Source organism: Pseudoliparis swirei, chromosome 18, assembly GCF_029220125.1.
Source record: "Pseudoliparis swirei isolate HS2019 ecotype Mariana Trench chromosome 18, NWPU_hadal_v1, whole genome shotgun sequence".
NCBI lineage: Eukaryota > Metazoa > Chordata > Actinopteri > Perciformes > Liparidae > Pseudoliparis > Pseudoliparis swirei.
The window spans coordinates 16,767,500-16,782,347 of record NC_079405.1 but is presented as its reverse complement, the minus strand read 5'-3'; the positions used below and the strand labels follow the sequence as shown (position 1 = coordinate 16,782,347).

The 14,848-nt window shown below is 40.9% G+C and overlaps 1 protein-coding gene across 1 annotated transcript in view; it reads left to right on the top strand.

The window, feature by feature from the left end:
- The first annotated feature begins 4,912 nt into the window (after nt 1-4,912).
- LOC130209089 (zinc finger protein 385A-like) overlaps nt 4,913-14,848 on the top strand; it is a 33,869-nt gene continuing 23,933 nt past the window's right edge. Inside the window, exon 1 of the mRNA XM_056438652.1 lies at nt 4,913-5,042. Coding sequence (XP_056294627.1) covers nt 5,033-5,042 — 10 coding nt within the window. The 5' untranslated portion in view covers nt 4,913-5,032. The remainder of the gene's footprint in view (nt 5,043-14,848) is intronic.

Genomic DNA, 14,848 nt, shown 5'->3' with positions numbered 1-14,848 from the left:
CTCTCCTTGCCGTCGTTTTCATCCTCAGCAGACTGCTGTTTTTCGAGAAAATGCTATAATAAACCAAACGTTCACAACTTGACCAGGAACCACACCACGGAAATTCTAAGTGGAGCATTGAGCAAGTAAAAAGCCATTTATACTCTATATACTTCAAGGTAACAAATTTTTGCTAACCCACTTGCTACAACACCTTATATGGCGATAATACAGTAAGTTAGTATGATAACAGCTTATTGCACCAAATCAACAAAAGAAAGATTCTGGTTCAAGAAATTGACGCGGCTGTAAAAAGAATTCTCGATAAGAATTAGAATTTTCTATTTGCTACTTTAATCGGGCAAATCTGAATATTTATTACACTGATCACATAGAAAGATCAACTAAAAATCCTGTATTATTGTAAATAAAAGGGTTAGCTACCACAATAAAGTATAAAAAAATCTCCAACACATGTTTATTGTCTCAGGGTGTATAATATCATCATCAAATTGTCTTGATAACGTGTAGTGGATTTTCTCAATATATCAAAATGTTGCCAATATTGTATAAAACTACCACTGCATTTGCATTGTTGAACATCTTAATAACTGAAGTTATTTTACTTACATACAGCTATTTTGCCATCACCAAAAATATATGAATCCCCCCAAAGTTGTGTGCCAATGCACCATATTCGATCCACTTTGCTTTGTGACCAAGACAACAAATTGCATGCAATTGCAGTTTTAGAACTATTTCTCTCATTTAGTTATTAACTCACAAATGTGCATGCAATCAAAAAGTTGCGTGTGACTTAAACATAAAGCAGCATTAAGCCATGGCCCATTTGTTTCTAGCGTTTATTTGAGCCATTTAACATATGTGAGGAAGAAACCTGCTGGGCAGAGTCATTCGTGTGAGAACCATTTCCAAATCAAACAAGAAATGAAATAACAAATTTGCCTGAAAGCTGTTTGTTCCATCCGCCAATGATATTTCCCTTTGCTTCACCATGTCAACATTTGCTTCCTCTCCTTCATGTCGCTCAAGTTTCAACAGCTTGCCACCAGCCTGCCACTCAACAACACACACACTCCAATCCTCGATTTGTCTGATCTGCCACCCGTCGCTGGGTACCCCTCCTCTCTGTCCTTCCCCTCCTTTTCCCTACACTCTCTCTCTCTCTCTCTCTATCTCTCTGCCTGTATCTCCCTCCTGCCACAGTTGTCCTCACATATTAGGTTTCACCGTCTTGAGAGGCAGGATTAGCCTCTGGAATTCCGTGCACTTGTTTCCTTTGCTCCCTGGAAAGAGAATAAAAGCAAGAAGAAGAGGGGGGAAATGCACATACATGAAAACACAGAGAAACAGCAGAATATATTAAATGAAATCTGAAAAGATGAAGAGCATGTGAGGAAGATGCAGAAGCTAAACAAGCCGCCGGCAGCTACACTGACGGCATGTGGCTGCCCGTGTGGAGCATTTCCCCCTCCGCTCTCCAGCATGGTGCAAGGTCTGCGCTCATGTTGTTCAGTAATACTTTATTCATCTCTTCACAGTGACGTAAGCGCACTTTGACTAATTCCAGCCAAAGAGGACCACTGTCTATATTACTTTATGCTGGCTCTCTAGCAGACTTTGGAGCTTGTGAAGAACAGAGGAGACCAATGTGGGGCTCAGGTAAGATTATCACCGACTGCTGAGCGATGCAAAACCACCCACAACTCTGAGCATTCCTCCTTTGATCTCCTTAAAATGAACCAAGAGGTGGAGAAGCCAGGATCCCCTCATTATTGCAATATTCCGAGCAGAAACAGAGTGAGTGACAGTCTTCCACGACGCTTTGAAGGTTTCTCTCTTTGATGAAAGTTAGGGCAGTCTCTAACAAACATCAGCACTCAGTGTCAGACGAGAGTTTGCACTTAGACCTGATCTGACCCCGACCTTTCACATACATCATTGGTATGATGCGGGAAGGAATGATGGAAGAAGGGAGAGTGAAGGAGGAAAAAGAGAGTTTAGGCTTAAATAAAGAGGCCACTCTCAGTGCACTTTCTGACATTCTGGCCAAATTGTTCTTTCATCAGCATCACAGCAAGATGGAAGAGTTTGGCAGACGCAGGAGGAATAATGAGCAATGATGAAGTGCAAGAAAAGTCTGTATTATATATAGGCTTGGGATTCAAATGTGCTGGAAACATATTCAATGCAATACAAGGAAGGACTGTCACCCAAGAAAGACCTGTAGTTGGTTGAAATGTGATTAATAACATGACAGGGAGTTGTGACTCCACTCTTTCTTTTGCAAGATTCAAACAATTGTCCAATGTCAGCTTAACAGTAAGGATTGTAACACCTCTTTTTTAATGTTAAAAGCTCGAGGAAAAGCGTGTGGCTAACAGCTAACAGCTACTACCAGTACACTGGTAACCCTCTTTGTAACTCAGCAGCTGTTAAGCGGGCAGATTTAAATGAGTCCAGACACTTAAAGCGCAAACAACAGAACTAGTAAACAAAAATGTTTAAAGTCACAACATTAGTTAAAATATTGTTTTTCATTTGTAAAAAAAATACTTCACATAATTTGATTGTGCAATGCAATACTAAATCATACTTGTCATGCAGGATAGAATATGGCACTAAGTTATTTGTTAACAAGTTGCTCTCATCTCCTCACCTGTTTTGCCACTTTAAACTGCAAGTTGCTGAGTTAGCACAATGCTTTAGGCCGTTTCACAGCGTTCCACATTACATAAATGTTGAAAGGACTCACAGCTACAGATCTAGGCTCAAATTAGCTCAACAAGGCTGTCGACACATTTATGGCCTCCTGGGGCAGAATGAGAGAATGAGAGGACGGTTGAGGTCATATGCACATAATCACACACTCATGTGCACACACACACAGGGCTACTGACTGTATAGTACTGTGCACTACTTATAACCCTCATACAAACTTTAATCATTAAATCTTTACTTTTTAATGCAAAAGCAACTTTTGAGTGACGAGAGGAAAGTAATCCATACTGTCCATACTCTGTACTGCTCTGCTAAACATGGTGATACAGTTCAACGCAGTTCAAAATGTTATAATATTTTCTATTTCCTGAACAAGTTTCAGAATCAGAACTTTATTATTAAACCATGATGCTTTTCTTTGAAATATCACAATAAGTGTTAAACAACAGTACAATAAGAGCTCAGTTGACTGACACAAAAGCTATGCATGTTGAAATCAGTTGAGCTTTTAAAAAAATAGTCTAATAAACAAGCCACAATGTAGCCAACAATGCAGTCTTTAGTAATTAACATGCAGACACTTTACTCTTTTATAGTTCAACACCTCCACTCATTTCTTTCCAACACGGTAACATGAGCCACCTCGCTCAGAGGCCATCCCTACCTTGATAACACTACTTTCGGAGCAACATAAACCAGATGGCAGCTGGTGGCTCCACCGCTTTGCGTTCTGCGGCCCACGTTACTACAGTTTCATAAATGTGTTAGAAACTACGGTGACGTTCAGGTAAAAACGTCCCCCAAGATCCCCCGAAACGCGATATTCTTTCTTTGAGAAGTGTTTTAATTAGTGAACATCTTGGAGGCTTACCATGCATCACTAAAGACACACACATGCAGAACGGTGTGTAACCCGAGTCCAGTGGTCCGATTACAGTTTCCCATGGTGACATCCATTAAAGTCATGCTGAGTCTGCCCCTTAACCCTCAGACAGCCACATTAGCACCTGTCCCATTGGCCACAACAATACACATACCTGCATTATTCAGCCCGACTCAACTAATGAGGGAACCTTATCCTTCTCTCACACACACACACACCCTATCCTGGGTTCACACAAGATTAAACACACACACGGCATTATCTGATTCACTGTATGTATTTACTTACAATGAATTATGTAGAAGTAGATCACTTCATGTTGCCTAAAGCTGAAGGTCATGCTGCCTGATATTTGTATCATCTTTGAATACATTGAGCTAAGTAGGCTACTAAGTATTAACTAAGTATGCTCAGTTTCTGAGCTCATTCAGCAGTCTGTCAAACAGCTGTCTGCATGCTCCTTCATCCTCCTGCTACATCACATCTGTACTCGTTACACCTTCATCCTCAGCCAAACTGTGTTAACCTCAATCTCTCCTCCCCCTTCCTCCAACGCTTCATTTAGTCTCTGTTCTTCCGTGTCTGCTTTTTTTCCTGTGCAAACAGTGAAAAGACAACTACAGTATGAACTCTAAATATAAAACCAGACCCCTCAAACAAACAGGTAGGGAGGCCAGAGCAGATATCCAGCCTCACATGGGGATTGTGAGGCAAGACTTGTTTCAGACGCCGTCGGTGTGAGGCACGAGGAAAGAGTGAGACGAGGAGAGACATGAGAGGGGGAAAAACGTCAATAGTAAACAGCAGAAAAAGGGTGACAGAGAGAGATGTAGAGCAGAATCGACAGCAGCATTATCACTCTGCCTCCTCATTCAAACACCCCAAGAAAATGCTCCGCACCGACTGCTCTCATTGGCCAAGCCTTCGGCCAATCACAGCTCGAGAATGCAAGGTGCCTTTAGGTTATTCCCAACCCCAAAATATGAGAGAGAGAGAGAGAGAAAGAGGGGGCTGTGGTGCAGAGGTTCATTCAGGCAGGCAGAGCTCCTTCTCAGCTGTATTCTCTAGTGTTCTTCCTGCTGAAGTGAATATATAACAGTGAATATATTACAGGCTTCCTTGCAGTGAATTGAGTGCATGTTGTGTTGCAGTCGGGGCTGCTGCCGTACTCCTCCTCTGGCAACAGCTGGCTGAGCCAGAGACGCGTGTAGACATCTGAAGGAGAAGCATCTCATGTGGACGGGGGGAATGGAAGAGACAGAGCGTAGGGATGCAAAGTGAAGGCTGCGATGATGGGATGTCTTTTTTGATCTCACTCTGAGTTTTGGATGCTTCAGTTTTGAGTCACATGCACAGCTGATCGAGGAAGAGAAGAATCAAGCAAGAACATAACGTGTGAAAGAGAAGTTGACGGTGGACATCTACAGGATGATCTTGGGTAAGACTCAATCATCAATCTTTTCTCTCTTTACTCCTATTGATCCGATTGATTTGGTTCCTGTTACAATCCTCTTCTGCCAAGGTGAACACTCACCTCTGGCACAAACTTTTGGATGCATGCGCTGCTGTCGCCAACTGCGTCTTAGATTATGCATTTACCTATTATACAGTCATGATTAAGTAAAAGAAAACGTTGTTCTTATTAATGTGTGTGTTCATGAATCGTGCAGTCAACACTTTTATAATGAACGCACATCCACATGAAATAGTTCATGCCCTATTTGCACAAAAGAGCATTAAATGAAATACAAAATAGACTAACAAGTTCAAAAGGCCCTATGCTTGTACAGTGGACCTTTGTTAAAAGAATATGTTTCTAGGTTCAGAAACACTGAAACAAACCGTTTAGTTAAGATCTAACAAAATAAATGATGCAACAATTTAAACTTTGACTTGACCTCAGAGTACTCAAATACTATAATGTATATAGATGCAGTAATATGTTAATTAGGTTTACCTAATTTTAAAGCATTTTAGTTTAAGCATGTTGATGTTTATCACTACAAAATATGACGTAGCTGCTCTACGTGTTTAGAGTTATTACATTAAATACACAAGGGGGCATTATTGTAGAATTAACCTAATAATAAGAACATCATGGACTGGATTTGTATTTAAAGAGATTATTTCGATCAATATATTTGTTACAAACATGACACAGTCATAAACAGTCGACGTTCACATCTTCAGTTTAAACATCTTGTCAGTTTATCAATATTAATGCTTACTTCTCATCTTAAATTTGATTATCTACAATGACCTTGTTCAGTGTATGTCCGTGTTAACTAAATACTTTATTTGTGCTTGTTCTTGCCCCTGCTTGAATCTTCCTGTGATCTTCCTGTGAGTTTGAGCTTTAATTCTGTATGCATCAGACACTGAACGCACTGACACAAGTTCACAACAACACGGGACGTATGAGTTTCCTTTCACTAAGATAGAGAAGTAAGTCTAGAGACCAGAATAGTGTCTATGAAAGGCGATGGTGTTGACAGGAAAAGAAACACGAAGAAAAGGTAGACTCTCCGTCTATCCATCACCAGAGTAATCTCTCCATCTACCGACTTCTAAATACTGTATTTCTTTGATAAAACGCCAAATTCAAACACGGTGACATAATCGGCACTGGAGTATGAAAGAGACGTGCTAAAGCAGGCTCATCTTCCTCGTTGCAGAACAGTGTGGATCGCAGTCCAGTAACTCAGTGATTTCTACGATGAATATTTCAGACCTAGAGGTTTGAGTTCTTTATTTATTTAAAAATAGGCCAAAGCTTCTTCTAGTCTGACGCAAAGACGTCACTCAGCACTATGAAAACACATTTGTGGCTTGCATCAAAGTTCACTCAACCAGGACGAAGCAATCCATGCACACAACATCTCCCCACTCATCAATGTCCCCAAAAAGAATCACATATGCATGTTTTCTGATAAACAACATGACCTTTGAATCGAGGCAATTCAGCGAGGAATGAAAAGTATTGACATTTAAAACGGAAAAATGCGCCTGTCACTCTGTATATTTGACAAACTGACACATATATTCAACGTCTTTGAAGCTGGAAACTAATGAAGGGAAGGTCAAATAACTCTATAGCTGTATAGTTACAGTATGTATGTATGTATGCATGTGTACCATATGAAGTCTATAATCAGCCTATTTGGCTCTTATTATTTTATCAAACAACATAAGAGAGAATGTGACTATTATCTGAAAACGATGCTTAAGTATTATAAGCAACCCAAAACGTCTAATTTGATGGATGGACGGGCGAACAAAGCACGTCGGACACAAGACACGTTTTCCATTCACTACCGAAAGTCAACATCAACAATGACCATCTTTATCTGACCTTACGCTGGGATCAGACTGCATGATGTCAGGCGGATATTGGTCCAACCAATAGAGCATCGAGTGCACCTCAGGATGACCTCTGAACCTCTTTGACCTCATGAGTCAAAGATATCTTTTTTGCCTTCTCTCACTAAGTTTGGCAATTTTCTGTCCTGAGACCCAAACGAGCGCAATGTGCTCCTCTGCACACAACCGTAAAGATGGTGTTGAGAAAGATGGATGATATTGATGCTATCAGGATGATCTGAGAAAACCATAAAGACTCTTTTTAGATTTAGAAATTAGAATAGATTTGATTTTACTTTAAAATGTCTTGAAGCGGCATGTTTTTCAAATATACAATACAATAAAATAAACTAGAATATCAGGGCATATTAGATTTAACAAATTAAATAATAAACATGAACGTGACAAGCGAATTCAGCCAAACGTTAGAGAGACACTTTCCGTGCAAAAAAAGTTTGTTGATATTTCTGTCATCAGGGTTAATCCTCTACATAATCTGGATATCTGTACCGTGTTTAATTGCAGTTGAATAGATGTTGAGATATTTCAATTAAAACCCGAAATCTCAATTTAATTATCAAGCTGGATAAAAAGTTAGGGGGTCACCAATGTAATTCTCTGGGGTCCATGAAAATCGAATAGTTGAGATATTTTAGTAGTGGATCCTTGACTTATATCACTAGCATGAATCATGTTGTGTTTTTTGAACCCAGCATTAACTGGGTTAACAATCACATCAATCATAAATGGAATAATTTTGGAAGGCAAACTATCTTGTCCTGTTCATAAGGGGAACATGTACAAGTCGTTTTGGAAGGCAATGGCAAAGAAATATTTGACATTTAGTTTAGAGGACTTGCTCACCATAATTTAAAAATTAGAAGGCCTTGAAACCTGCAACACAAAACACTTGTGTAATTTATTACTTCCAAGGATGCCACAAATGGCAAGAGGGCACATATGCTGAGCATAAAGTCTCTTTGTTGTTCTGTAGGTATGCAGACCACAGCTGCGTAGGCAGCCTGACTCTTACCCTGCATAACCAAGACCAGCATAAAACCAGACTCGAGCCTTCAGACTCCAATCAGCTCCCAAAATGTAGCCTGTAATTTCTGTTTCTGAAGAAAAAAAGAAAATGCTATATGTAGATCAGCTGCATAGATCCTCTTTTTGTTCTATTTAGATGTTTCAGTCCATTGAAGATCAAGTGCAAATTGAGTGTGTGATCTCTATTGTTTAAAATCATAAGGACATGCACCTGGCTTCTGTTCGTCTGATGCCATTGTTTTGTATGTTTGTTCACCCATTTGCACATGTGCCTTTGTGTGTTTGCTTGTGTACTTTACATGCTCGGGTTTCTGTAGGTCTGTATCTGCAGTGGTGTGTTCTGCCAGCTCCCAGCAGGTGTGTAAATGGTTTGACACACACAGAATAATGATGTGGGGCAGGACTGCAGGTCATGTTGACATGGTGGATCTCTTAATGGTTCTTACTTTGCTCTGCATGGTTTCATGCGGTAGCGCTCTCTGTTTGCCTCAAACTGTGCTCCATCATGACCGCAGTGTGATGAAAGAGAAAATAGGCAGCCAGTTGTTCCAGTGCCTCCCTCAAGAGGTGAAGCATGAAAGGAGCTACAGACAAATATTCACAACCCTCTTTATCAAACAAAGCTTTACAGGATCCAGTATGCTAACATTAACCGTACGACCCAAAGGCTTAGATGGATTATTTTAGTATAACTATGTTTCATAAATATACTTTTAAAATCAAGTATGTACCGTCCTTTCTGTAACTTAAACGGAAATATTGATATTTGTAAACCTAGTGTTGACCTCCATATTCGTGTCTATTGTGATAATATTTTAGTCGCTGTGGATTGAGAAATGACAACCTTCAAAGCTTTAAAAAACTTGACATACAGAAACACTACTCTGTGAGAGTGTGGTAAGTCGGAATGCAAGGCTACATTTAGAAGTGGCATAATTACATATAAAGCTCATGGAAAGAAGCAAGTGGGAGTGAACAGATGCAAAGTCTATATTGAACGAACTGCGGCAAAGATGCATCTGCATGAGTTAAAAAATGTCTCCCAAATTAAACAACATATCATTATTAATATTTGTCTATGCCCTCCAGAAAGACACACAGCAGCCTTTTTCTGATCCGAACCTTCTTACTACTTTGTTGAGGTTAGGGGACCTTCTGTCGCTGTGGTTATAAACGCTTGGTAATGGAAAGATTGTGGTGTTTTTTTTAAAGTCTGATGGTTGGAAAAGGGAACTATAGCGGCCTTCTGTGTCGAAGTCCAATGTTTTGTTGACCCATCCATCGATCTAAACTTCTTCCATACGTGGACTTTGTCGCTCGTCTAGATCAACGTTACCTGACTTCCGTCTACTCAGGTCATAATTACTACGGTATTTCAGTGAATTTGCTGAAACAACTGATGCTTTCATTCTTCATGGGAGAATCATAAAACTATTTTAACTTGAGTAAAAATAATTGGACAGATCCGGAGTCTTTATGAGAAAAAATATGGCTGTAAGATCGTTAACATTTAGCTATGTTTATCATTTTGTATATGTTAAAATAATACTAGTCCATATAACCAATGGCTATTTGATCGTATGTATGTCCTGTGAGGTATTTAGCTTGGTTTATGAATATTACTATCATGGGATAATGTTGTATATGTTTGAGGTGGAGGGAGGGAGGGAGGGAGGGAAAGGGGATGGGGATTTTACTGTAAATGTAATTGCATAAAAATGAACCATTCATAACCCGTCTTCCTAGCTTAATATCTCTGTTTATGTTTCTGCTAAAAACAAGACATGACTTGGAGACAGCCTACGGGGAGGGCAACAAAATAACCCAAAATAGTTTATGCGTATGTGACATTTTTCATTTGACAGCCAAAGGTTACAAGCAACGCATCGAATGGATTGCTTTCTCCACTCTGACGATGTTACCATGAGATCTATAACACATAAACAGGAGAGTAGTCGTTAAAACTGTGTGGAGTGTAACTGCTTCCTTCAGCTAACACATGGCCTTTCTTTCTGTACATTAACCTGCAGGTTCACATGGCTCTTTACCTCCTCTGGTCACCTTGGACTCACCTCAAAACATGCGGCTCCCTCCCCCTCCTCCATGCTTTCCTTCTCTTTCCACCTCATCTACCCCCTCGTCCAGACCTCTTTTCCTCGCTCAATCGACTTGATCCACTAAGCACCACTGCCATCATTTCCTTCCCTTCCAAGCTCCTCTTTGCTTGTCAGATCCATTTATTTGTCAATCAGGGAGTTTTTACCTCATTATAAGGTTTCATAATAACCACATTATGAAAAGACAGACATAAATTTCCTGAAAAAAACGCTGTTAAGAGGGAAAGGTCCAAACACAGCAATGTACTACCATCATCACATACTGATTTAAATATAAATGAGAGCAGTAAGTCTTCATTATTGCAAATTCTGCATGAATCAGAGTGTGGAGCTGGCTGGTCTCAAGAGCAAAGCATAAAAACACACACATTTCCAGTAAAAAGAGGACTTCTGAGACTTTTCTGGGAGGTGGCATTTAAGCCTGGCCGCTGAGGCGCAGAGCATCTATCATTAAAACAAAATCAACTGTGGTCTCCGACCCCAGAACGTGCCTCTCCTCGTCACACACACACACACACACACACACACACACACACACACACACACACACACACACACACACACACACACACACACACACACACACACACACACACACACACACACACACACACACACACACACACACACACAATTAGTTTCTCCTTTTAGAGCATCATTTGTTCCCGGCTTAGGTTGAAATAGCTGCCTTTGACTTGAGGATAAGCTGAGCTGCAGTAAATTGGATTTCATGCTCAGTCCTTCACAGCAGCAGTATGCGACACTAAAACAGAGCCATCGTCCCTCCTGCAATCACTCTGTTATGTTGGGGGTGAGCAAGGCAGGAACCCAAAAGCAGCACAAGGAGTCTTTATTTTAAAATCAAAAAGGTTTCTTTAATTGTTTACTGAGCAGAACCACAGCCTGGCAACATGAGAGAAACTAACGATCCAACAACATCAAGGGGTATGGGTACAGTTTAAGTAGGCAGCGTCCTAATTGACGATCAGTCCCAGCTGCTCGCAATCACAGCCCAGGGGAGGGAGGAGACAGCCACGCCCTCTTGGTGAGCCCTAGACAGACAGGGTAAACACACAGGAGACAGAAGGACAGGGAAACAGAGGAAACACAGGGAAACTGTCTTGTCTTGACGACAACATGACATGTTAGGTGTTAGACCCTCCAACACAGTTGCATTACATGAACACCATGCAGCAGGGAGAGAGCTGATGTAACAAATCATTTCAAGTATTTATTTTGCAGAGAACTTGTTATAAGGTCACCTGATAACAAAATGTGGCCCTCCTTCTACAAATCATCAAATAGGAGTCATAAATCATACAGACAACGATCGTGATTTCGTGAACAAATTAATGGTGGCATCTGCTAACAAATGTTTAACTCTTTTTTCACATTGCCTTGTGCACAAAACCTAAGGCAAAGACACACACGGGTTAACAGACCCGCTGCTACCACAGAGTTGTCTCTGTAGCAGTGACCATGACAGGGTTTTGTCAGGGGATGCTGGCTAATCTGCCACAACAAGCTCATTTCAGTCTTCTGCACAGCAGCACATTTAGATGCAGATGTGAGGCGGCTGGTTTTGTGTGCCAAGCCGCCGGTCTTCCTGGAGTGAGGAGATGGAACTAAAGGCGGCAACATTTTTTTCTTCTTTTTTTCTTCTTTTTCTTTTGGGTCAGACCCTGCAGTGCATCTGCCTCTCGTGAGACAGCATGTCACCCAGTCTCCTGTCCCATCATGGAGCACAAAGATGGAGGCAGGCAGGGAATACCGAGAGGCTTCAGCGACGTCACTGACATTGACTTTACCTCTGTGATCATTAAACCTAAATTGGCTAAATGAATTGCCAATTTGAGAAGCTTTAGTCACCGCATATTGGTGTGCATGCCTTTGTGTCCGCACGTCAGGGTTTGTGAAATCTACTGTGACGATAATATTCTGTCGATGTTTTTTTTCTCCTCTCTGCGTCTGTTCCGTCCAATTCTCTCACAATCTACACAAAAACTCAATAAGCTATTACACAGGCATTGATAATTTTCTCACCCTAACATTTGCATTAGAAAAGACAGTAAGATGAAGGTCTGGGTGAGACGCTGTCTGTTCATTTTTAGTGGAGAGATGGAGCGATAGATGGAGAGTCTGGATTTATAGAGTTTGGCTTCACTCTAACACTTTAACGCTTCTCAGAATGTGTCCGATCAATGCTCACTGCGCGGTCGCTGTTGAAGAGTCGTGGCGTACACTTATCTGATGTCATTGTAAATCACTCAGGAGGAGGGTAGTTCGGGGGCTGCTGCTGCTACACTCACACTGCATCACGCTGCTGTGGGATGGTGCAGAAAATTACCCTGAAAACACGTTAAATACATCAATCTATTGTGAGCGCCTGCACAGCAAATGCAGATTTATAAGTAAGAGACACGCTTTGACCTTTAAATCGTTATGTGGCTTAAAATGAGCTGCGGATTTACCAGAAGTGTGTCAGGAATACGCTTTACTAACGAAGGAGGAAGCACAATGATCATACCTCAGAGCTAATCCATAAAGCTGAAACAGTCCCACGACATGCTTTGTTAACCACATGTTTAAATGCCTCTAAGACATTTTCTACTCTGGTTTTTTTAGTTGTTGACAATAAATAGATGCAAGGACAAATTTAGAGGTACGCATGAATGTTTGGATTGTTAAATGGTAGGCCTGGCAATATTCTGTATTTTTCTTTAACAAATCACAAAAGAAGACTATCAATGAATTGATCTTATAAAGTCCAAATGCTTGATATTTTGTATTCCTCTGTGTCTTAGAGCTCCAATTTTGCCCAAATACACATCATTGAGCCACACTTTTGAACTGAGTGACGTGTTCCTTTAATACCACGAACCAAGTGACAACCTCCGGGGCTGAGAATGAAGCCAAAGCAGAAATGCCAAAAACTGCAGTTCTGTGAATGGCCAATCGAGGCTGGCTCGACACCATTGTAAAAATACCAAACCTTACAGAATAAATAAACATGTTTAGAGCCTGGTCTTTAATAATCCACATTGATGACGTCATGACTCATGCCCCGGAGTTTCTGTCTGGGTTTGTGTCTTATTTTTTTGAAGTCTTGTGTCATCTGTCTCCTGTGATTGTCTGCCCTGGTCCTGATTGTTTCCTTCTGTGTGATTACTAGCCCCGCCCTCATTGTGTCCACCTGTGTCTCGTTCCCCGTTGTCCAATCACCTGCACCTTGCCTGTGTATTTAAACCCTGTTCGTCTCATTCACAGTGTGGTTTCGTACTGGTTGGTTCGTGTTTGTCGTCCTGTGGTATCTGTAATTCAGAATTAACTATTGGTTTGGAAGTTATGTCGGCATTTGGGTCCTCTCTCTCTCTACGGCAACACATGACAGATAAAAACGGTAAAGTTGGTGAATTTATAAATCACTCATCCATTTTAATTATATCAAGGCTCAAAGTCAGGCATAATTGAGTTGGGGGTTGTCACAGATTACGAGCTGCTAGCTGTCTGCTCTGCTGCGTCACACATGTCCAGCTCATCCCCACTGAGGATCCACCTCTTTGCCCATTTTCAGAGTTGAGCCATGTTGTCACTGCCAAGATGACTCTGGCCGGAGCCGCTCACTTTGAGCTTCACAGCAGCTCTTTAGAAACTACGTCCATAGTTTACATACTGCATGCTATGAACGTGTGCTCAATACTCAATAGCTCACTGAAAATATTTCCCAACAAAAATATAAATTGTTCCTGTTTGACTAACGTATTCTACAGAAAAGTATGTATCTGTGGTATGATTTTATATACCTACATCTTCAGTAGGAACACATGGCCCCGGCTGGGGCCACTAGCAGGATGGGGAAGTCAGAAATTATTAAAAGATGGACTAACACATTGTTAATTTGGGTTTTTCATGGGATTTGTTATTTTAAAAAATAGAATATACCATGTTATCCTTTAATATTCACAGCTTTAGACACAGGAATAAAAAATACGTCAAACTTTCTATGATACTTATTTTTATCTTGCAAGTGCTAACACTCATACCTTTGTGATATCTGGTGTTCAGCCTTCACTCATGCCTGCATGTTCATGTGTTGGTGTGAACGAAGGTGTGTTATTACCGCTTTTCACTCAGCATAAACCTTGCTGTGGTTGGTCTAGAGAGGTGATAATGGCCGCCATGTCTGAAGGACATTCAAACCATGACCTCCACTTGTGTATGTTATTTCCCTTCTACCTTCTGAACTCCCGACTTCCCATGGAGCATAAGCAAAAGCAGCCACACACAAATGACAATAACTAATGCTGAGCTTCAGCTGCCACCGCCTCCCAAGGACAAAGGCAGTCTGAAGAGGAATGCCAGAAGGAGACTTTCCCCTCCATCTATTTCTGATCCTGACAGCACATTCTTTACGTCTCCCTGCTGTCAGTGAAAGGAGCCTCCTCTGCTGTTACCAAAATAGCCTTTTCTTCCCCTCGTTTTGACAAGTGACCAGTTTTTCTTTTCAAATGTAACAACATTGTTAAGTAGTCATCACAAAGCATCGGCAGTAAAGGATGACGATTGCATATAATTTCAAAAGAAAAGATTATACAAATTCTCTGAGGCACCCTGATGATTTTTGTAATGCTAAATAGAAGAACTACAGGAAGCAGAGTGGGGAGGAGAAAGAGAAAAACAGAAAGAGGATAACTGGTGCTGGGTTGTGGAGAGGCACAGA